The sequence below is a fragment of the Strongylocentrotus purpuratus genome, unplaced genomic scaffold (genome assembly GCF_000002235.5).
Source record: "Strongylocentrotus purpuratus isolate Spur 01 unplaced genomic scaffold, Spur_5.0 spur5_scaffold_10, whole genome shotgun sequence".
NCBI classification, from domain to species: Eukaryota; Metazoa; Echinodermata; class Echinoidea; order Camarodonta; family Strongylocentrotidae; genus Strongylocentrotus; species Strongylocentrotus purpuratus.
Window position 1 is genome coordinate 16,843,899 of NW_022145595.1, and position 24,864 is coordinate 16,868,762.

General features: G+C 39.4%; 1 protein-coding gene and 4 non-coding genes across 7 annotated transcripts in view; all 5 read right to left on the reverse strand.

Annotated features, from left to right (window-relative positions):
* LOC579423 (A disintegrin and metalloproteinase with thrombospondin motifs 3) overlaps positions 1-24,864 on the reverse strand; it is a 67,489-nt gene that overhangs the window by 26,887 nt on the left and 15,738 nt on the right. For all 3 annotated transcript variants that reach the window (XM_011679278.2, XM_011679285.2, XM_030979643.1), the window contains exons 2-3: positions 21,488-21,530; positions 20,593-21,026 (exon numbers count right to left, since the gene is read on the reverse strand). In XM_011679278.2, coding sequence (XP_011677580.2) covers positions 20,593-21,026; positions 21,488-21,530 — 477 coding nt within the window. The remainder of the gene's footprint in view (positions 1-20,592; positions 21,027-21,487; positions 21,531-24,864) is intronic.
* TRNAQ-CUG lies at positions 334-405 on the reverse strand. The gene has a single exon. It is a non-coding gene; the product is annotated as a tRNA-Gln (tRNA).
* On the reverse strand, positions 5,031-5,102 carry TRNAQ-CUG. Its single transcript has one exon. It is a non-coding gene; the product is annotated as a tRNA-Gln (tRNA).
* On the reverse strand, positions 6,106-6,177 carry TRNAQ-CUG. Its single transcript has one exon. It is a non-coding gene; the product is annotated as a tRNA-Gln (tRNA).
* Positions 6,753-6,824, reverse strand: TRNAQ-CUG. The gene has a single exon. It is a non-coding gene; the product is annotated as a tRNA-Gln (tRNA).

Genomic DNA, 24,864 nt, shown 5'->3' on the forward strand with positions numbered 1-24,864 from the left:
TATGATAAATAGCGTTAACGAAGTTCAAGTGAGTTATTGTCATCATAATAAGGTGTATGCATAACACATTGCGAACATACTTTAAAAATAAACATTACCAAAATATATATACATTTTGGTAGTATTCAAGAAAAGTAATGATATAGGATTGAAAACCCTTGTATTTGACTCTGAATCTGGTAAAGAGTAGTAAGTCTTTGGTCCTTTTCCATCTTTTAAGATATATTTTATTCTGCAATTGATGCGATGCAGACTAGATTACGCCAGACTAGATTATGTCCGGTAGGGGCGATGACTGGATCCACTAGCATATTTGGAGTAACAAAAAGAGCGAGGTCCCACCGGGATTTGAACTCGGATCGCGAGATTCAGAGTCTCGAGTGCTAACCATTACACCATGGGACCGTCTTGATCTTCCTTTAGGTATCTTGGGCAAGATTGATTGAGAACTGAAAATCAAGTTGTTAAAGGGATCCGGTAACTTTGTCTCAGATTCTGAAAACATATTCTGGATTTAGCTCATGATGCAATGATAATTATAAACCTTTAGGTCAGTCAGGAACCCCGTGACTTTTACAAGCCGATCGCCTGTCTGATTATCAAGATATTTATGATTGGAATTACAAATTTTGAAAACCGTTCGCCTGACGGTTTTCATAACACTACAGTCTATTGGGGAAAACGAGTATGGTAAAACCGGTCACTCAAAGATTTTTTACTTTTTTGAGGCACTTCTTGATCCTTTTGAAGCGCAAGTTTTTTAGGGCTTCAATATTATATCATATCACAGACACTGATAACACGTAGGGCCGTTTATCTCAGATTTAACATTGTTAAACGATCCCTTTAAGCTGTCTAAGCTATCCGATTGTGTGTTTTTGTCCATTTTCTCCATAAATTCAAAGTTTTCAGTTTGTCAATCGTTGCGTCCTTGTTGCATCCAAATTATAATATTAATCAAACATGTGCATCACAGCGACTGCCCCTCAAGTTCAAATCTTTTTTTCGGTTGGGAGTCGGAAAAAACGTGAGGGACATGAAAACATTTCCATGAAAAATGTGAAATTTAAATGACAAATGTTGTAAATATAAGACTCAAAGCGGTTTCTTTGGATATGTTTCGTTTCGTTTTTTTTTGTTTTATATAAGCGGCTAAGGTTCTCCCATGTCCTTGTAATAAATACCAGGAAAAGAAATAATATAATACGAATCATTTCCAGTGCGTACATGTACGTGCACATCATTGGAATATTAAGATAATATAATAAACTAATAATACAAAAGAATCGAGAGAGGGTAGAAGGTGGAAGAAAGAAGATAAAGGTTGGGAGAAAGGTAACAGGAAGAGGTAGTGAATGGAAGAAAAAAAAAGGGCGTGGGATGAGGAGAGTGGTAGCTGGATAAAGGGAGGGAAGAGAGTGGTGGGGAGAAAGAGAGAGAGAGAGAGAGAGAGAGAGAGAGGGGGGGGGGGGGTAGAGAAGGAGAAAGAACAAGTGAGGGGAGAAAGAATGAAGAGAGAGGGGAGGGGACGGAGGAAGAGAGAAACAGAGAGAGAGAGAGAGAGAGAGAGAGAGAGAAGGAGAGAAAGTGGGGAGCGAGGGGGCATTTTTTTAAGAAGGAAGTAAGCAAGAAAAAGAGAAAACTTAAAACTATAATCGTCAAATTCTTTGGATATGAGTTCGGCTCTCTTTTATTGGCGATCTTCCTACCACAAGCATATTTCATAAATCCATTTTGATGATAACGCCATCTGCCTTTCAATCCTTTATATCTTTTAATGGGATGGGGAATGATAGAGGGTTTTTCTAAATCACATCGACTCAAGAAAGCACTATATCTCATTCAACTGATTCCAATGTCTGGATTCCAAGGAACCAACGATTACATTTCTTTTTGTTCCCTTTGAACATTTTATTTATCTGTATTTGCTTCCAGCAAATTTTTACAAAACATCCAATTTCGTTGAAATCAAATTTCTGTCATGCACACCTTGACCCAATCATGTTTTTATTCTCTCGGGGAACTTTATTGAAAGGCCAAAGATGAAAAATGTTCTGAAAACATGATATCAAAATTCTTGTGTCTCCTTGACATGATTAGTGGCGGAGCGTAAGTCCAGTCTGCTTTTTTTTTTCTAGGGGGGGGGGGGGGGGGGGGGGGGGGGGGGGGGGTGTCTGGGCCTCATCTAATAAAAAATTATTTGAGATTGATATCAATCGTATCTATGTACATAACAGATATGAGACAGTAAGCTTGCGATTGATTTGGATAAATCGCAACTCGTCATATTAAGACGGGTCCCTGGTCTCACTGCGGGATTGACGGCGAGAAAGCGAAGCGATCAAGTATTGGGGAAATATGTCCGGAAGTTCGATTTTCATCTCACTCTTGCCACGCCTATTTAATTAACTCTTTGGGAAGGGTGTCGCACCGGTCCATCTGAATTAAACAAAGGACGATAAGCGAGGAAGCGAAGCGATAGAGCGTGTGGGGTATGTTTCGAAGTGTTTGGTGTCGTGTCGCCTACTTTCCTTTTGTCTCAATCTCTCCCCACCCCTTCTCCCCTTTCATTCCCTAACCTTTCTTTCCCCCTTCACCAGCTATCTTCCTTTCTTTAAATAAGTTTTGATTCCAATTGAACGGTGCGACAAGTGCCCCTCCCTCGCACGTAAGCCACTAGATATACCATGCCACGCATAAAGACAGGAATATTAATTCGAAAAAATAAAACACAATGACCAGATTGTTGGTTACAAAACTTTCACCCAATCTGACATCTAGCCAAGTATTATGCCAGCCATTGCCAGGGGCGTAGGATTACATTACTCCATTATACCATTATCTGTCAAACTTGGTTTACAAAATCTAAAACACATCATACATAATTCTGAGAAATTATGCGTATAACATCAATGTCAGAGATAGTTAGGAAACTTCATTTGCAGATGTCATTGTGATGGAAACAGACCAACTGTCAGGAGTACTCTGCTTATCGTCAACATCGTTTTGAAAGCGCAGCAGGAGTTCATCGCGGTAGGGTGGGGTGGGAGTGGGGGAGGGGTTTATCAAGCCTTAAAATTGATATCGATTTTAATACGAATGTTAAGACCTGGAATTGATTAGAATTAACAATTCCCAAAGACGTAGGAACTTGAACAGCATGGACAGAAAAAACACATCAGGATTTAAACCTTTAAAAACACCCTCGGATGTATAAATTTCATTTATAACGTGTTAGCACGATACTTTTCTAACTACTTTCCTTTTAGCATAACAATGATTTATATATATGTTTTTGTCTTCCTTTCTTTCTTTCTTCTCTTTCTCACTCGACAAGATGCTAGACTGTCCTCAATTTCTTGAGTTCAAGCATGGGCCTACTTAGTAGGTCCATGGTTCAAGGCAAACACGACGTGGGATGAGACAAGACGAGATATGTTATTTGTGACGTCACAATGTATTCTACAGATGCGAGCGCATAAGACAAGAAAATGCGGGAGAGAAACATCCACAAATTTAAGTCGTTGCATGTCTCATCATTTCTCTTCAAGACTGGGTTGTTTTACCCCACAGTGTCAAGGGCATGAGATCGTCCGTGGAGAAATCAAAACATCCGACACGTGGGAGAGAGATAAATTCATGTACCAACAACAAAAAAGAAGAAAGAGAAGAAAAAAAGGCTTTCCGGTGGAAATAACCACATGAAACAATTTCCCGACAAAAGTTATCCTCGATGATGTCTGGAATTGTGTAGCTGATGGGAGGGGGTGGGGTTACAGCTGAATCGTTTGATGATTTCAAGTGAAAAGATAATCAGTGAGATGTGTGACAAAAACAACAGAGCATGTGTCTCACCATTGAGAGGGGGGGGGGGTGGGGGCGGGACCAGAAGTATCAGGTGGATGCAATCCAAAGAGAATACGGCCATGGACAGAGGGAAGGGTGTGGAAGGGCATCGTTGCCTGTCCATCCTCCCCCTCCCCATCTCTCCCTCCCCTATCTATCTCCACACTCTCCCTTTCTTTCTCTCTCTTTCTCTTTCTTTCTCTCTCTCTCTCTCTCTCTCTGGATTTCCGATAGTGGGGAGCGGGGTGGGGGCTCTCTGATCGAGACCATGGTCAATTTCAGATTAAATCTTTGTTTAATGAAATAATAATGCCAGGGCCTAAATGTCATGTCTGCCGTCTGCGTCTCTTCACTTCTACGAGTTTTGTAGGTCAGTGCCATTTACTCCTTCGACCATGTGTGGCTCGTGTTTTTCCACCAAACGATCAACTTCACGACGAAGCTCATTACATACCCATCAGGCTGGGTGGGAGGGAATGAGACAGTCTCTGTTCCAGTCTAATCCTATTTCTAGCTTGACTCCTAATACTTCATGAATAAATAAGGTATTTCATGAACATTTTGGGTCATAATTGGTGTGTAAGGGCTATAAAGTCTGAATTTAAGGACAGGGGTGTCAATCAATGCTCAAGCTGGGGGGAAGGGAAAGGAGGAGGGGCATATTTTATCGGGGAGGTAGGACACATTTCAATCAAGGAGGTTACCACTTAAAGTTTGTTTGTTTGTTTGCTTGTATTTCTGCATTTTCAACATAATAACAAAGTAATCTACAAAGTAGGTACATAATATATAAATATTATTGACGAATTATTTATTATTGACTGGTAATTGACGAATGAGGTTTGATGTTTTCCAAGGGGCGCAATCGAACCGACTTGGTTTTGAAAGACGTCCCTGCAGCTCACCAGGATTTGATACTTTTGTCTCCATTGAGCGCAACAAAGTTCTGCCGTTTTACAAACATAATTATGATAATAATAATAATAAAAACGTTACTTATAAAGTGCTTACCACCGAAGTCTCTAAGCGCTATACACACACATTATTGCTGCTTGTTTTATCTCACCGCTAAAAGGCAATTTTTGTAAAATTTTAAAGATAAGTAACTAGTATACCAACGGATTTAGGGGCGATGCCTTCACTCCCCTGGATCCACCAGCAGATTTGGAGTAACAAAAAGGGCGAGGTCCCACCGGGATTTGAACTCGGATCGCGAGATTCAGAGTCTCGAGTGCTAACCATTACACCATGGGACCGTCTTAATCTGAGGGTATATATTGGTTTGATACAAGCAGGAGAGGTGAGTCTATTATATTGTTTGTATTGTAAAAAAAAGAGTAACTTCTCGCTTAGACTAGTTACCTGTTGCATGGTTACAACGCCACTATATCATCACACATAACATGTATAATCTACAAACCATCCGTAAATCGTTTATCCTTGACTCGGCTCGCCGATCCTACAACTACTTAACCTCCGTCTGAAAATTTAAGAAATGGGAAAGAGATCATCGATGGCGTAGCCAGGCGACCAAGTGAGAGTAACATTTAGAATTCAAATAAGAAAAAAAAAAATCTCCGCATCGAGTCCACCTGATTGAGTTATGAAGCTTTTGGAGACGGTTTACAGATAAATCAGAAAAGGATGGAATTGTGAGTTCATTCCCATGTGCAGTCATGTGCATCTAAAAGACTACCCATCCTCCCAATATGATATCAACAAAGTAACGATTTAACAAAACAAAAAAAATAGGGGGGGGGGGGGGGACAGTTTATGCACTTTCATTCACGTATTCATGTATTTATTATGTACTTATGGTACACCAGGCTATATTATGTCCGGTAGAGGCGATCAGAGCCATCTATACGCAGAGTTTGGCCAACCCGGTTAGAGTTGGAGTTGGACACAATTAATGGCCCGAATTCACAAAGGAGATTTGTCGAGAAACCGAGGTTTATGTGCGTCATACGACGCGTTTCGACGCGTTTTTACAAACCTTGGTTTGTAAAAAACAAAAGAAGGTTTGTCGAAACAAAAGGAGGTTTGTCGACAAACCTCCTTTGTGAATTCGGGCCACTGTGGCGACTACCGCTTTGTTGGGCAAGCACAAAACAAAAGAACATACGCCATGTTGTGACCCAGAAAAACCAAGTTTGTCAAACTCTGTGTATAGATGGCTCTGGGGGCGATGCCTCTGGGGGCGATGCCTTCACTCCCCTGGATCCACCAGCAGATTTGAAGTATTGAACAAAAGGAGCGAGGTCCCACCGGGATTTGAACTCGGATCGCGAGATTCAGAGTCTCGAGTGCTAACCATTACACCATGTGGCCGTCTACATGGGGTATACATTATATCGGTTTGATGGAGGTAGGAGAAGTGAGTCTATTGTTTGTATTGTAAATAAAAAAAAGTAACTTCTCGCTTAGACCAGTAACCTGTTGGTTTCAATGTTGGTTTCTACAAACCATCCGTAAATCGTTTATCCTTGACTCAGCTGACTGATCCTACAACAACTTAACCTCCGTCTGAAAGTTTAAGAAATGGGAAAGAGATCATTGGTGGTGTAGCCAGGCGACCAAGTGAGACAAATGAAGAAGAAGAAAAAAATGTCCACACCAAGTGAGACTGATTGAGTTATGATGCCATTGGAGACGATTTACAGATACATGTATATTAAAAGACCGTGGAATTGCGAGTTCATTTTCATGTAACTAGTTTATAAAGCTCCGAGATTTTTGTTTTGTTTTAGGGGGGGGGGGGGGGGTAGTTTATGCGCTTTCATACCGTATTCATGTAGGCCTATTTATTATGTACTTCTGATACGCTAGACAAGATTGTGTCCGGTGGGGACGATGCCTTCAATCCCCTGGATCCACAAGCAGATTTGGAGTAACAAAAAAGAGCGAGGTCCCACCGGGATTTGAACTCGGATCGCGAGATTCAGAGTCTCGAGTGCTAACCATTACACCATGGGGCCGTCTTGTTCATCTCTTGGTCATATATCGCTTTGATGGAGATAGGAGAGTTGAGTCTACTCGCTCGAGACTCGGCACATCCAAAATTCCATTGGGACTGAGAGCACCAAAAACCCATACTGCCTGGAAACTATCCAACATCCAAAGTCATTAGGAATCGAATGCAATTATATGTTGATGACCTCACTAGAATCCATAGCAAGGTGTGCTGAACGTGCCTTCCTGATCAAACTCATCTTCCGCGAAAAACGCGTCTGCCAATAAAGATGCAGACTGTAATGATGTAGGTCATGGTCAGACCGTGATCGTTCGTGATCGACCATGATGTGGGACGACATAACTTAAAAGGATTTTTTAACATTGCAAAATCTGAGATGCATGGCCCTATGTTATCAGCGTCTGTGATATGGTGTAGTAGTGAAGCCCTGAAAAAAAATTGCGCTCAAAATGATCAAGTGCCTCAAAAAAAGTAAAAATCTTTGGGAAAACGGTTTTTGACATTTCAATTCCAATCATAAATATCTTCATAATCAGACGGGCGATCGGCTTGTAAACGTCATGGGATTCCTGATTGGGGTTTATAAGGTTTATAATTATGATTGCAGCATGAGCTAAATCCAGGATTTTGTTAAAAATCTGAGACAGGGTATTCAGTTTCCATGTACAAAAGGTCATAATTGGTCAAACCAAGATGCTTTTATAGACTAATTCCTTAGTCAGATTTGGTGGAAATACCATTAAGGCAGGTGTACAAGTCTGCGCACAGCACACCCGTAGTCCCATCAAAAAATAACCCCTAGTCTCACAGAGAGTCTTCGGGTGGGGGATCCGTAAGATAATGCCTTGACCATATGGGGGATAGGTGGAAAATGCAGAGCATCTTAGTAGGTCCATGCATAAGGCCTATTGGTCATAAAACTGAAGGCTAATCCTGGTATTGACACCACTTATTGGGTATACACCCGAATGGTGTCGAATTCCCCTTGAGAACTAGTCTACTGATATGCGTCTTTGAAGTCCTTGCTGAAGATTCGTAGAGGAGCGGAACCACGACAGGTTCGAAAAAGGAAGCCCACAGGGTCTGTGCGACAAACTCATGACGATGATACAACTGTATTACATATTTTGTATTTACGTTACTAATACAAATGGACACCATTGCGAGATACATGCATGTAATGGGGATTGGAGATAGTTGATTGGTAAGATTGACTTCAAATCATGCAGCACTAAAGATTGTGTTGGGACCAGACTAAGATATAGTGGAAGGGGGGTGGTTGGAGGAAGGGAAGAAGGGATGGGGAGAGGAGGTTGGGATGAATGCAGGGAGGGCATTATTAAGTAAAAGAATCACAGCCTATTCTCATCCAATGACAATCAAGTGTAATACACTCATACCAAAAAAACTACGGCAGACAAATTTGTTAATATTGAGTGCACATTCATTGATATAAGAAGGAAATAAAAGTGTTTCATAATTTGAATCTGTTCCATTTGCCTTAGCTGACCCCTGCTCCGCTAGGCATCATCAAAGCTGGCCACGCTAGTACATACAGGTAGCCAAGGTTAGGATTGCATCTTGGGTCCTGATTCATGATACCATTACAACTCTTCAGGCATACGTTCTAAATTATGATACCGTATCCATTTCAGACTGGTTGTGATATGAAAAAGCACGAAGGATTCATGACAGCGGGTCGTGAACTAGATATATCATTCATGCCTTGCATACCAATCAGCATTGGCGTAGACATGGTGTGTGTGTGTGGGGGGGGGGGCGGGGGGCAAAAAAGGGAAAAAAGAATAGTAAAAGGGAGAGGATGAAAGGGATGACTAATGAAGATTGTAGGACCCTGACTCTAACCCTTCTCATAATCGGCTGCCCGAATATTTATTCATATTTCATTCATCAGTTGAGACCGATGGCGCCCCCTGGCCTCCTTGATGCAAAAGCCCCCTCAGTATCGGAAGGCTACGCCACTGCTCTGCAGTGATGGTAGGTATGTCTGCATGTAATATGTAAACTCTATAAAGGATGAGTTTAATTGTCTCATGCAGCGGTCACAAAGGTTCGTACGAACGATTATTTCGTACGAATCTCACTGTTTTTCCATTGTCCTCCCGAATTACCATTGTCTGAAAATCGTTCGTACGGCGTTCGTAGCAGTTCGTAATGGCATTTGTGACCGAGGCTTTATATTGAGAGACCTTAACACTTTGTTTAATACACAGGGCCAATATTGCTTCTATATTTAACCCGGTATAGCTCCGCAATATTATTGCATCCTTCCCAAGAGGAGGGTATATTTATCCCGGCTAAATTTGCGCTTTACTGTTATTAACATTAGAGATGCGTTTGTCTGGATTCTGGAAAGGTTCACGAAAAGAGGTCAATACAAATATTAATTTAACCAAATAAACCAGAAAACAACATGCACAAATCGAACAGGAAAATGCAATCTATACAGTCATCAGCCTTACATACAATTATTCTGCAAAAGACCCAATTGTTTTGGGCAATATTATTGATGTCAGTATTTATGAAATGTACCCCGCTGCTATGGGGCAGGTCACGAACTTCGGGGCTAACAAGTGCACGGTAACCCCGGGTTTCCCACGGGGAGGAGATGTCACATCATGCTGACATTTAGATGCGAGAAACTGACATCATCCCAAGCTTCAAGAAGCCAGAAACAGAGATGCTGATTATGTCAAGAATTCGACATTCAATCACCGAAATACCACTGTTCATCGTGCTTTGCTCAACCTTATAGCTTTCCCATTGATGCTTGGTGCACACGAGGTGGCATTTGCCTAACGCAGGGATGCGTTAGCGAATAGCGCATCATTTGGCGCACCATGCATAATGAGAATGACGGTAATATACCGTACGAAAATGAATGGAAAATGAAAATTGCAAACATTGGCGTATCCATTAATAATACCGCCACGGATCTGAAGACGGTCCCATGGTGTAATGGTTAGCACTCGAGACTCTGAATCAAACGATCCGAGTTCAAATCCCGGTGGGACCATGCGTCATGAGATATATGTGCAGATCACCAGTTCGCCTTCCAAATTATATATCCATAACATCCTTTCATAATTTGCTTCCCCACATTTTGACCTCCTGAACACGTAGGCCTGTCATAGCTTGGCATTTTAATAACCCCTGTTTGATCGACTTCTTTCTCCCGTTGACCCCTTCTTTGTCCTCTTTGTTATTCCATTATAGTTCAAGTAAATATTTGAAACATGCATTTTACTGAAGATTCAGTACAGAAACACCCTCGCGTCATTCAACAAACAAAATATAAACATATCTATACAATCAGACATTTACATCTTCGTCGTCATCACCCCCATCACCTCTACCATCGTCACCATTATCATTATCATCATCATCATCATCATCGTCGTCATCATATTATCGCCATCTTCATCATTATCATCACCGCCACATCATCACTTTCGTCACCATCACCATTACCACCACCACCACCGACTCTACCGTCAATATCATCGTCAAACTCATCACCATCATCATCATCATCATCACCGCCATATCACCACTTTCGTCACCATCACCATCACCATCACCACCACCACCACCACCACCACCACCACCACCTCTACCGTCAATATCATCGTCAAACCTAGACCGAAAGCTTCAGTCTCTCTAATCGTCGGTTGTTCCACTGAGACTACGTCTGGCTCCACTAGACCTCCGATTATAGAGACTGAAGTCTGGGGACCTCTTTCTGTGAGGCACTGTACGGAACAAATGGTTCGGTTCGACCGGACCGCGATGAATGAGATATGCAACGAGATTTTCACTCTTTACATCCTCATACATGCTGCAATATGACAATAATTTAGAGTCTAATTAAAAATAACTTATATATAGCTTATTTGACTTACGATAGCTTGCTCATTTAGATCCTAAATTAATGATTAATCCGAGAAAGTCTCATCGTCAACATTATCCGACTTGGTTTTAGTTGATGAATATTCATTTTTTCTTTTCGAACGTCCAATAGCTACCGTAGCTACGTACGAGTCGGCCCAGCTTGACCAACGAACTCCCACGAAACGAGTGCTCTGATTGGCCATTTGGCTATGTTTTGGTAGGTGGACCCGGAAATATATCGGCCGCCGGGTAATATTTCGAATGCATGAACGTACCGTTTCACAGTTCGGAAATACAAATTGGATAATTCACATAAGTAAGTCCGTAAATTATACATTTAATATTAAGTTATCAAATTTTGATAACTGTAATTAGGACAAATGACATACCGACCTAATTTACATCTGATTTAGAAATCAGAAAATTAGATCTAAATAAAGAAAATCGGGGAGAAAATTTTTTGACACAAAAAGCTGCCATTGTTGGCTATAGCTACCCCCACGGTACGAGATCTCTGGGTTGCCATCTGTATTGGGGAATGACAACAAATGTCAGTTTTATTAAAGAAATGACCCAAATCAGATGGTTATTGCTGTCTACGTCAAACCCATCATCATCATCATCATCATCATTGCCACCAAAGCCCACCATCAATATATACTCGGTTACCAGACATGGGTATAGTGAAGAAATGCAGATAAGATGTCTACCATTGGGAAGATTCAGATTCCCAGTACCTCGACTGAAAGCCACGTGATTAACAAACACCCTCTTTTTTGACACGGGCTCAGGAATATAATTTTTAGGCCTATACTTGTTGAGTATTTAATCTCTGCTTCTCGAGTTGGATTAAAAAAAAATGATAGAGGAGAGACTATTATAAAACGAATATTGGGTGATGACAAAGAAAAGCTACTTGCTTCACGACCTAAAATCAAAACGTGACCTCAACTTGACCTCAAGTTGACCTCGTGACCTCAGTGAGTGTGAATGAGTGATTTTAATGGGGTGATTTGTCTTTGATTTGACAAGAACGTCATGTGCGCCATCAACAATTCATGAACGGATAAAGAGTCGAGAGCTAGATTTCATTCTAGACGATTTAAGCTGTTCTGACATGTCTTTAGAAGTTCTCTAGACAAGAGAAATATCGAGTTTCATCACATTGTATCAGTCAATTTTGTATAAACTTGGATTGCGGGTATTAACCTTGTTGCAGACCTTTATTTTTTTTCTAGCACATGAACCAAGTTTTACTGATCCCCCAAATGATTTTCGTACATTGTTCTGAATTTTCCTCTCATTTTTTGGGGTTTCCTTTTTGCCACTTTGGGCATCAACATGCATTCCACATAATGTAAATGATACTACACCTCGATTTACATCAAAAACAGATAATGAATAAGTTCAAACATTGATACTGAATTGCAGCATTACATACACCAGGGTTCCGTGGACCCGTCTTACAAAGAGTTACGATCGATCCAAATCAATCGTAAGTCCTCCAATCAATCGCAAGTTTGCAGTCTCCTATCTCTTATGTACATATTTATGATTGATATCAATCGCAAATAAGTTACGATTGATATCAACTCTTTGTAAGACGGGGCCTTGGTCATCTATATACAACATAAAAAAAATCACACCACAATGTAGCTCAAATCCTTGATATTTCATCTGAATTTCGTGATAGTCTGAACATTTCTTGGAGCATGCAACAAGGAGAAAAATAATTTTTTTAAAAAGTTTTTCACAATTTACTTTCAAAAGACACTGCAATCTTTATTTGGACTAGTGACCCCCCCCCCCCCCCCCCCACTTTTGAAAGAAATCCCCGTCTCACATCGGAAAGAGAGGATATTTCGGGATCAGATATGAGGAAATCAAATTAACCACCTCTTCTCCAGAACCCGGGAGAAAACACCGATTCAAGTTCACAAGAGGGATAACTTACTTGAAAAAAAGGGAAATCAAATTAAAGGAAGGTTTTCATTAAAAAATGCTGATTAACAGTTAAATAATTTTCCACGTCGTCATCTCCCTCTTGCCTCGTTCACTTCTTGCCACAACTGATCACGTTAACAAGAAGGCTCTACAAAGTATAAACCGATATCGAATTTGAGGTTCCCTCGATAACTAACCACCTCTTCTCCAGTACCAAGGAGAACACACCGATTCAAGTTCACAAAGGGAGAAACCTGCCTGAGAAAAGGGGAAATCAAATTAAAGGACACTTTCCATAAATGCAATATTTACAATAAATCAAATTCATAACGAGGATAACCTTTTTTTTTATTATAAAGAATTGGTGAAATCAAATTAAAGGGTCATTAGTTTTGTGAATTAGAATTAGTTCTATCGAATACATTAAGATTGCTAAATGACCTGTAGTGGGTCTAAATTATATTTCAAGACATTTTAATCGCTGGACGCCGAAATACTCAGGTAAGCGTTAGCCTTGATTTGATTTGATTCGAATTAATTTATAAACTTCTTTGATATCCTCAAATATTGGTTATGAAAATATGTCAAATTAATTGGGCTGCATTGTATGACTAAAATATCACTGAGTCATAACCTCTTTCGGTATTTTTCCCTTCTGTTCCTCTTTTTTTTTTTTATCGTAGCCCATAGCCCCCTCCACACATGCCCCCATCTACACCTATACACGAAAGACGGGTTTGCTAGACAGTTAAACAAAACAGTACTCAACCCCTTTCCTTGGGGAAATCCTGGATACGCCTTTACCTGGGAGCGTTGAAAAGTCTCGCTTCCCGGAGTGCGAAGAGGTTCAAGTAGTGGTTAACAGTGCATGGTCAACCGCTACTTGAAGTGTTTCTTCCAAGATTGATAGAAAGACTTTATCTTGAGAACGCATCTTTCTCCCTACTATAACCCTCATATGACTTCACCAATTTGAGCTGTATCTGAGAGAGCAATACATCTTTATGACTAAATTGATTCGGCATTGATCTATCGTCGGTCAAATAATAGTTACGCCAAATTGGTATTCATAAAACTGCTACTAATGTCTTCATATTGGAAGACTAAAAATTGAAGAGCCAGGTTGACGTGTTGGGAAGAACATGGACATCAATGTATAGAGGGAAATCCAACTTGAGACTTTGGGGCTAAACTTTTAGATTCTGAAATAACTTATGAATTTCACAATACGTTGTGATAGGCTAATGCATATTAATTATTCTATTGAGTTGATAGTGAAACTTTCTTGAATTTATTCTCAGCAGATTATAATGTATTTTATTTAATCAAAAATATTTTTAACAATTCTAAAATACGTGATTACTCGCTGAGAATAATTTTTTTTAAATAATTTGCAAATGTGAGCAAACTTGCAAAAAACGTGCTCAATTTTAAACTGCACAGACTGAACATTACCAACATAGATATGTACGTATATGACCATGTTGTTAAATATGAGTCTCGTTTGATGCGATATTCTCAGGCGTTATTGTTTGAATATCTCTCAGCTCTCTCACATATTCTGTACAATTTGTTACAAAGATGTTAGTCATAGACTCGACTATACATTTTCGTTTCTGAATTTTGATTCTGTAAAATTCAATATTTTACTTTTCGTAATTTCTTGAACTTCTGAGTCCCTTTAAAGATCTATTTTTATCGTCTGCTATCCGAGGTGTTGATCAGACAGGGGAAGGCAGGGAAGACATGTTGACATCCTGTTTCTGACTCCAGTCTCTTCTCCAATCTACCCTCATCTAGGCCGATAGCTCCCCGTAGACACCCCTCTCCTTCCCCTCACCCCTCTGTAAACCCCGCCTTCAAACTTGACCATGTTGACCATCACACTGCTGTTGCCATGGTTATGGTCATTAGGGAAACGCATTTGGGATTTGTCCAGTTATATGTGTTCAATCAAGTCCAGGCGGGAGCCATGTTTTTCCCTTTTCGATGGTTAGTTTCTAAACGTCCATGCTCATACAAGCTTGCGGCTTGTCCATTTTAGATTCAAATTTCAGAATCATTTGCAAGTATTGAATTTCCTAATGCAACCATACATGATTATGTCAAGGTACCAACGAAGAGAAGCGACGGATATGGAAGCCAATAACCAAATTGCATTTGGCCATATGACCATGGACCTTACAACTATGGCCTTATGGTATAAACACAATTGGAAACACACACACACGTATGCCCCATAGCTGGTGTAACATCATTCAATAATATATTGGGGGGGGGGGGGGGTTAGTGTTATGTCTCTGATTTTATCAAAAGCAAATACACAAGTCGCGGAATGTGATGGTAATTAGTGGCAAGGTAAACGTCAACAGAACAAGCTAATTAACCGGAACTAGTCTGGCATCTCATTCATAAACAAGTATGCCTAACTGACAACATGGATTGTAGGCCTTGTATCTAAAGCAGGGCTCTCACTTAGCCGAGTTGGAGCCTCGAGTTGTGGCGAGCTGGCAAGATCTTATGGCAAGCAGTTTTATCATTTAAACATATTTCCTGATATCAGGAATTCAATTCTTAATATCAAGAAATCGAATTCCTGATATCACGAAATCGAATTCTTAATATCAAGAATTACCATTGCTTTACAACATAAAATTATTTCTTGATAACAAGAATTGATTTATTGATATCAATTAATAATACAACGGCTTGCCATAAGATCGCGCCAGCTCGCCACAACTCGAGGTTCCAACTCGGCTAAGTGGGAGTCCTGCTTCAGGGCTTCGAATATGGTTCGTCCTGGATATCCTGTGAAAAATGAACGCCAGAATCACAAGTGGACTCAAGAAACATAAAATAGAGGTATAATTATGTGTTTCTTGTTTGTTTCGAGAAATCAAAAAGTAAAACGGCGATCCGACATTTGCTCAGGCGACTTTACTCCTGGCTACATTTCGTCAAAGATGCAGGGTTATGGTTGTGATTGGGCTTTAGATGACGTTTATGGTTAGGTTTCGCGTTAAGATTCAGTGTTAGGTTTAGTGTTAGATCTAGTGTTGAAGCTGTTAAAACTCGACTGGCGTAGGAAAATGGCCGCGGAAAAAACCTGTGGCAATAATTTTATTGATATACTTGTCATCATTCAAGACGATATTGATAATAAACTTCATAATTTTTCGCTATCATACGAGCGACATCCCTCTATCAAAGATATATGTCCGCTAGAGGTTGCGACCTCGTAAATTACATCTTTCGTCATCAAACAATCTATGACGTCGCCCGAGACCACGGAATTCCATCACTCATCGTCAGTCTCATCCATAATCCCGACAAATTGGTTCTGAAATAACACAACGAGCTCGTCAAAATTACCCGACGAGGGAGTGCTCGTTTAGAAAATGAGCCTCTGGGGATAGAAGACAAACGATTATTTTGAAATCTGAAACGGCCCCTTTATCTAGAAAAAGAAATAGTTCGGAGGGTGAACTGATTATAGGTATATCTCATATTTTGCAATGTCTATTAAATTTGAACGTATAAGCATATTTGGTCGATCTTCAACAGATCAAATTGAAATGGAGGCTAAATTTGATTTGAGGTTTTATTTGAGGTTTTAATGAAATATCTTTGAAATAGTGAGACTATATTTCATGATGTTAATAATTCGCACATTGGATTGTTGGAAATGCATATTTTTTTTTTAGTTGAATTTGTTTTAAAAATTAAAAATCAATGGAAAACAAAGCAACGGATTACATAACACGTTCTTCCGGCCGGAAATAAGTTTAGAAAATGCTGTTTGACATTTGCAAAGGCATACAATTCTGTAAGTTTCATCATTCTTATATATCCGAAATTTTCAAAGATCTAACACCTTTTTTTGCATTATGTAGTTATTCCTATGGGGTCCAACACGAATGTTCGGGCAATTACCGAGTAGATTTGACGTTGTTTTTGTTGGTTTTAAACACGAAACAATGATTTAAAAAAACCCTTCATTCCACTATTTGTCAGGATTGTTATCGTCTGCCCTGATAGGTTCATTTCGGGTCACTTACATTTTGGAATTTTAGATCACTTGCCAACTACAAGTGCGATCAAGGAAGGAACCGTTTACTATCCTAGTGCATCCTAGATTTAAAAAAAGAGGATTGTATCCACAGGAAATCAACATAAATACGAACGACGCCCTTTCCTCCGAAGATTTCCGATCGCGACGTCCAACGAGCTACTGATATCCTAGATGTCGTCCGGGAGATTTTCAGTAAATCTCCAAGAGTTCGATTTGCGGTTAGAAAAGCAGAAATAATGGGTTCGTTTTGTGCGGCAGGGGTAAATATTTAGGTTAGGATATTTTCCGTAATGTTGTCTTTTTCCGAGGTTGGATTGTATTTCAGATGTGCGCGAAGGAAAGATCTAAGCGATCCTGGCCCGAATCCAGATCGTTTGTTCCATTTGAATATTCTGTTGGAGTAAGCTTTCATCGAATGCTCTGGTAACAGTTGTGTTTGGCGAGGTTGCTCATGGCACGTTTTTACTTTGTTGTTATCACGTGTCGTTTCTGGCGACTTGATTATATTATTGGTGTAAGTCTGTAAGAACTCCTTGTCAAACTGTCATTAGTGACATAATATTGATGATTGAGGGGTCTGACCTCAAAGCTAACAATTACAACTTTGTAAAACGATTGAGTATCCTCGGCACTTTTTAATTAGTTCTAGAATATTCTTTGCATTATGTCCGTTATCTTGAAATGTCAAATTACATATATTTTCATAAATTACATATATTTTCATAAATTAGATTTATGAGAAGCTCTCAACAGGAAAACATGTAAGGTCTAAAATTTGGCCTTTCTGTCTGACTGTCAAGCACATATTACGTAATTTATCCTAGAAAAATATGACAAGGTCAAACATGTTTAAAAGAATTAGAGGAGAAAAAGAAGACACGGGGATGGAAAATGAGAGATAGCGTATGCGAGGAGCGAAGGTATAAAAAATGGAAGAGGTGTTGGAATGAAAAACGATGGGGAGAATGATGACACAAGGATGTGGAGGAGAAGGAGGAGAGGGAGGAGAGCAAAGATGATCATAAGAATGAGGTGAGCAAAGATGCGCAAAGGCAGAAAAGGGCCTTCAACTATTCGCATGAAGCAAATCTACTTGAATTTTTAAAGAGAGAAGGCGAAGCCTATGAGTTGCCCCAGCTTAATTTTCATGTTTTTTTTTTGCTTCTCGTTAAAGATAAACTTTAGTACTGGTAATGCGATTGCATTGTGAAAGAAAAGGTGTGGAAAGGATCAGAAACAGTTGATCATGTAGCATGTATGTATTGCTGTGCACTGCAAGGTTCTGGAGTCATCAAAATCATAATAAATTTGACCGAGTCTTGGTAAAGTAACAAGCACTCACATAGAAAGCTATATATGGGACAACACACATGATGTCGGGGCTAGTACTACCTTGATTTCCTTGTCTTTCTATGCTCATTACTCAGCCAGTATACATTTTCTTCCAAAATTGTTTGGCACATGTCATTTATTTGTAATCTTGAACATTCAGTGTAAGTTTTGTTTGATTCTGTGAGAATTTTTTTTTTTTTTACCAGTACTGGAGTTTATCTTTAATTGCCATCAGTCATGCAAACATCAGCTAAAATAACCTAACGGAACTTCTGTCATGTTGTTTGGTGGAACATAAGCCGAACAGGAAATTTCTGTCTCATTAACCTGCTTCTGTCACTCATACACTGTCAAACAATGGAGCCGAAGAAAAACATCTCAATCGAAACACAATTATTATGGAAACATCAAAGTCTCAATTACATACTTGCTGTTACAGAACTGTTATACGACCATAATCAAGACATTCGACTGGTGAAAATTGAGAAATGATTGAATAAACCAAATGTAATATTAATCAGTATCGAGGGTCCCATTTTCATTGCGTTTCCTGACAAGTCATGTCAAAACTGAAACTTCAAATTTATTGAGAGTTTTGATGAGATATGACGATTAGATATCATATGTATGTAAACAACTGAACAACAACTGAACAAAATAATAAAGAAAAACAGCTGCCAAATATGATTTAATTGCGCCTATATATGGGTTACTGTCAATTGGCGGTACTCATACCGAATTACCAATCATACATTTTCCTTGATAAGATCGAAATCGAATCACAACCACTAATTTTCTAGAATAATTGGTACTAATTGTATATATTTCCTTTATTACATAAGGGATCAGGGGAAGAACAGTCGTGACATAATATAATTGACATTTTCCTTTCCTTCTGGTTCTTGTAGTTAATGGTAATGAAGATGACAATAATATTTTGACATCATTAATCCCGGCAGATATCTCCTTTATCATTGTACTTCAAGAGTTTCAGTGACTCAGATTGAGTCTTCTATATAGTTACTATGATGTTGTATCGACTTCTGTTAAATATTGTTAACAGTTGTACCCTTGTTGTCACTACTAGTAGGCTCAGTACAGACTTTTCGATATCGAGGTTTACAAGTTTTCTTTTCTCATTTCACCTCCCTAAATCGTTATTGGTAACAAATCTGCCTGAAACTTGGAAATGTACATGATTATCGGAATTACTTTAGTTTCAACGTCGTCGTAATCTTCGTCATCATTAATAATATCTCCATCATCATCATCATAATCAGCATCATCACCAGCATCATCGTCATCATCATTACCATCATCATCACCATCTTCGTCATCATCACTTTGGAGTTTGGACTTTCATAATTCATAACATAGGCAGGGGCGGATCTAGCTTTTTGCTGGGGGGGGGGGGGGGGGGTTGAACCAGTGACGAATCCAGGATCCCAAAATTTGAAAATCGCGCCGACCAATATTTGACCTAATAGGTCTACACGTTATACAATGAACATTCACAGCATATAACATATAGACCGTCTCACCATAATCCACCCTACGTTTCAAAACTCACTATCAATCCTCAGGTTTTATCAGGCCTGCTTATGGTCATTTGGTTCCATAACTTACATCAGGCTGAATGGAATTTGACAGTTTGTTTCCTGCAGGACGATCAAGCCCTGTATTGCTGCCCTTCTCAATTTCCGTGCAACATGTTGTACATCAGAGGAGGAAGCGATCGAACTTCGCACATATTGCCCTATAATTGCTTCCGAGAGGATGAAGTTTAAAAAAATACTGAGGGTAAAAATAATTTTCACCCTCCTTTACGTTCAGTCCTGTAGAGTAGAACGTGTTTGTGCATGAGTTATGTACTAGTCGTACCCAATGGACCACAAACTGTTCTTTTGACGTAAATCTTTTTTGCTTCAACGTTCAAACATCGTCAGGACGTTTTGCAGACCTCTTATATGCTCGGACAAGGGTAACAAACGTGTCATTTAGAAATGAAAATAAACCTTTTGGTCTGGTACATGTATAAATAAAGAGGGATCGCTTATTAATGTCATTGATTATTATAATAGGTGTGTGCACTTTTTCATGTTAGCTAAGTACGTTCCAGAAGGTAAGCTGAAGTTTTAGAGAAAAGCCTTACGATATTCATTAAGATGGTGTGTCCTGAAATTGAATTGAGGGGGGGGGGGGGGGGGTGATATGCATCTGCACTGTTATCAACTATCTGAGAAGTAGGATTAGGACATTATAGAAATGCTAGGGGATCTAGGGGCATGCCGCTCCCAGAAAATGAGATATATTCAGGCCAACTTTCTGCAAAACGAAGCACCCAATTTCTTTCAATGATTCTTTGATACTCATCGATTATTGTTTTCCTTCGAGGGGGGGGGGGGGGGGGGCAGCTGTATTTAACGCCTGCATCTTACTTGTTAGTAAATCAGTCAATGTGATCACAGGCTATATTATCTTAAACTCAAATAAATAAGAAAAATGCTCTTACCATTCCCTGGCAGTTGCTAATAGCAACCCGTGACTCGCTGTATTGTGAGACCGCGCCTTTGTAGAAACAATTCGTCCTCGGAGTGAACGATTCCATCGTTCCATCGTCCAAGTATCGTTCCACTTTAAACCGAGGTGCTACTAAACGCGCATCCCTCGTTACATTTAAAATCATATGAGCTCCAAAAGCATCGACTGCGAAGTGAAACTGCGAGTCGACGTCGGCATCAGCGTCATTGACGACGCCATCATTTAAGCCGTCGACGTCACGTCGTCTGCGCCGCCGCCGAAGTTCGTCTGCTCTTTTAACACGTATATAATCCAGTTCGTTTTCTTCGGCTTCAGTTGAAAGGTCGTGGCTTATAAACTCTCCATCCGGGGTCGACCGATACGGTCGGACTAAGTGATAATCGTCAAGTTTTGAGAATAAATGTTCTGTAGAGATATAAAAGAATTATATGTTAATTTGAAGAAAAAAAAGTAATTTCCACCGTACACATTGGGTGTCCATGTTTAAAATTTCAACAAATTCTATGGATCTGTCATTATGTGAATTTAAACAGAATGAAAAAAACAAACAATGAAGGCATCGTGACGTGTATGAAACCTATACATTAGTACATTCTATAATTTATAAGAAATAATTTTCTAGAAAAATATATCACACTGTTGTTCGATTTGTAGCGCGAAAGTAATAATCTCTGTTCCTTCAGGATCATTTCTTGATATCTTCAATCATTTTAATAGCCCGACACTAACATAAAAACAAAAACATGTTTAACTTGTCGTAAGTGTAATTTTTTTTTTTAAATCTTGGTTCAATTAAAAAAAAAAAAAAAAAAAAAAAATTTCTTTGAATTTAATTAAATGTTAATGTTAAAAGCAAGAAATATTACCATGTTTTGGATGAAGATTTGGCATCAATATATCAGCACCAACCTGTGAAAACGGAAAGAGAAATAAAATATGAATTTATGTGAGTTCTTTCGTTAAGAAATAACCCGATTAACACGCTTGTGGGTGGTCTGGAGTATTGGAAGAAAAGTAATATACGTAAAAATGTAAACAAAAAAGAAAAGGAGATTGAAGAATAAAGAAAAAGAAAAAAAATCAAAAATTAGATGACTACTTTCATCAAAAGTAACCCGATTATCATGATAATGAGGGGGGGGGGGGGTAGGGTATGGAAAAAACCTTGGAGAAAAAGAAAGAGTAATCTATATTTGAAAAGTTAGTGAGCAGGTGAAAGAAAAGAGTTAACTCAATTCTTAACAAGTTAATTGTTTAAACAACACAAATCTCTAGTATAGAGCAACAGTACTGTAAAGGCTCACAATGAATTCAAATTAAATCAAAAACACATTTTGTTCTTAATCATAATTATGAAAGGTACATTGCAAGAAAATTTGCACATGATTGTCATCATCAAGGTGATCGACAGCAGAAACGAAAGAACTATAGGGGAGAAAGACGGAGTGGGAGGAACTTTTTATTGACAAATGAAATGTTTCTGATGATAAATGCAAACTTTTTATTCCTCAAACATAGTGTTACAGTGTTTAATGACAAAGCTTTAACAAGAAAAAAAAAATCAAAGACACAATTCTTAGCAGCTCTGCCGTAAAAATCATCATTAATCCACTAGACCGGAACATCGATATTAATTTTCACTGCGGTTATGCCCGTATAAATGATGCTTACACCAGCAAAATATTATATATCAGGGACTGAGGGTGCAAAGAATGACGTTTGTTGTACAGAAGAGTGAGTCATATTTCCTAAGATTAGCCCATTGAACCTGCAAAACAATATCGGATATTGATCAACGAGAAGGATCATCGAAAGTAGGGAAACAATGGACATTTCTAATCAAACCCTAGGTTTATTTTGGTCCATAGTTTTCCTTCATCGTCTATTTTTATTTCCCTTCACCCTAGTGAAAATATTTCCCTGCAAACAGAGCCAAAGCAACAACGGAGCCCAATGCATGGTCAGTGCGTTTCAGGGTATACAAAATCACAGTTCAGAGAAGCACCTGTATGCCTGTTGCATACGAGGAGTCCTTCCCTGATGTAGCACTGCGTCAGTGACTGACATGCTCTTTGACGCACCATGTGAAAGGTGACATCGTACACATACTCTATGCAAAATTAACAATGCAAATACTGCCCTGATTAGCCGGTTTATGAACTGGATTGCCATCACTACCAAGTTTGCCATAACTTGTTAACGCTGTCAGTAACAAATAGCGCGACTGTCGCACCAGTCGTTGACGCAGTCTTATATAAGGCAAATTACACCTCGTGCAATAAAAATCAGTTTGCTGTTAATATAACTTTTCTTGTCTGGCTTTAATAACATGTTACCAAATTATGTGAAAACTTTTTGTTCTAAATTGTAATTTATTGCCCGAGGCTATAAGCTTCGACTGTTTTAAACAAAACTGTGTAGTTGAGGTTCCAAGGGGGTAGAACTGGACATTTTGACAGTTTAGTGCAAATCTATAAGCCTATATTTAACGTGTGATGCACGAGTTACGAATCAATGTTGCACCTGTGGATTAGCATAACCTCGAATGTGAAAAGGAGCCTGTTACCCAAGATAAACACACGATTAAACAAGATTTATCCTGTAAGTTTGTGCCGTCAAATTGAATTTTCAGGCCGAGTGGCGTCTCAATTCCCACTCAGTGGTATTGTTGTCAAACCGAGGGTCACTGGGAGGCTCCTCCTTTCTCGTATCTTGTCTGAAGATTTTCTGATGAGCAGTGACAAAGCTTAGGTGGAGGGGCGGCAAGGGGGTACCTGCCGCCAAATGAATTTTAGATTAAGGAAAGGAGAAAGTGGAAGGGCAGGGGATAAAGTGAAAGACAGAGGAGGGACAGAGTTAGTGGGAGAATTAGAGTAGAATACGACAAAATTACGACAAAAGGAATCCGAGAGGAAGATAAATATTTCTACCCTGGCCCCCTCCCAGACACTCCCTGTTCGCCCGGCTCTAGTGCTCAACATCACCCCCACACCCCTTCACGGTTGGACCCACGCTTCGCCACGGTTCATGCAGTACAATCATCATGACATTTTGGACAAGACGTCCAATTAAGTTTGTCATTCCTAGTCCAGACCCTATCCATAATGGGATGGTGCTCTAGACGTCAAAGTTCTTTTTTTGCGGACTTGAACCAAGTTGAGAAACTATCTTTCTTTTAAGGCGAATCGAATATTTACCAATCGTTGAGCCTGAAATATGCCGATTGCCCTTTAACTTTGCTGAAAGCATCAGGTGCCCCCCCCCCCCCAAGAACGCCACAACTGCCATTGACAACTCAATCTATTTTCATCAAGAAGCCCGAAAGGGGTGGGGGCATGACGATTCGCCCCTCACACCTAATACCTAATTAATTACCGCGTTTCATCCACAATCATTGTAAGGCCGGTGACCCAGCCCCTTACACCGCTCCTGCCTTCTCAGGACTGGTACTGCTTCAACAATATGCATGCGCAAACCATGGAGATACCAATAATAACTCCTTGCATAAATTTTCAACTTGTCTGTGTAACCTGTCGCGATGAGCCGATGGCATCGCTCCAAGCGCACGTCATCATCAATTTCTTCATAAGGTAATCCAGCGAGCGGTGGAAATTGACCGACTATAAAGATGTGATTGGAACAGGAGAATATAAATCGTTCACGTATCCTATTGAAATAAAAAATAAATCTTCGAAAATGTATCCCTTTTCTTATTGTCCTATGTCTAAGCACATCAGCTACAATACAAAACAAGACCCCCACCCCCCAAAAAAAAGTCTTTCCAAATGATCTGTTCATGGTGGCCTGGCGTCATTTTACTTCATTTTTTTAAAATATATAATACTTCTATTTCTTTATTTCGAATGAAATATACAGCTCCTTGTCCTATAATTATGGGCAGCGGTGAGCTTTTATACGGGTATTCCTTCTATACGTGTATTCAATTGTTTTGTAAAAATATTCATATTGTAAGTCCAACATACAACTCTTGAAAATATTGTTGAAAAATCATTCGGAAAGTTGATTGCAAACAAGATTACCTCACCATACCACCACGAAAGTTATTGTTCTTCGCATTATCATCATCATCATCATCATTAACAAAACCATTTTCAGTGTCACCACCATTATTATTGCTGTTGTTGCTGTTATCATTATCGTGATCATTATTAGCATCAGCATTGTTACTATTATTGTTGCCATTATCATTATTATTATCATCATCATCGTCATTATCATACCT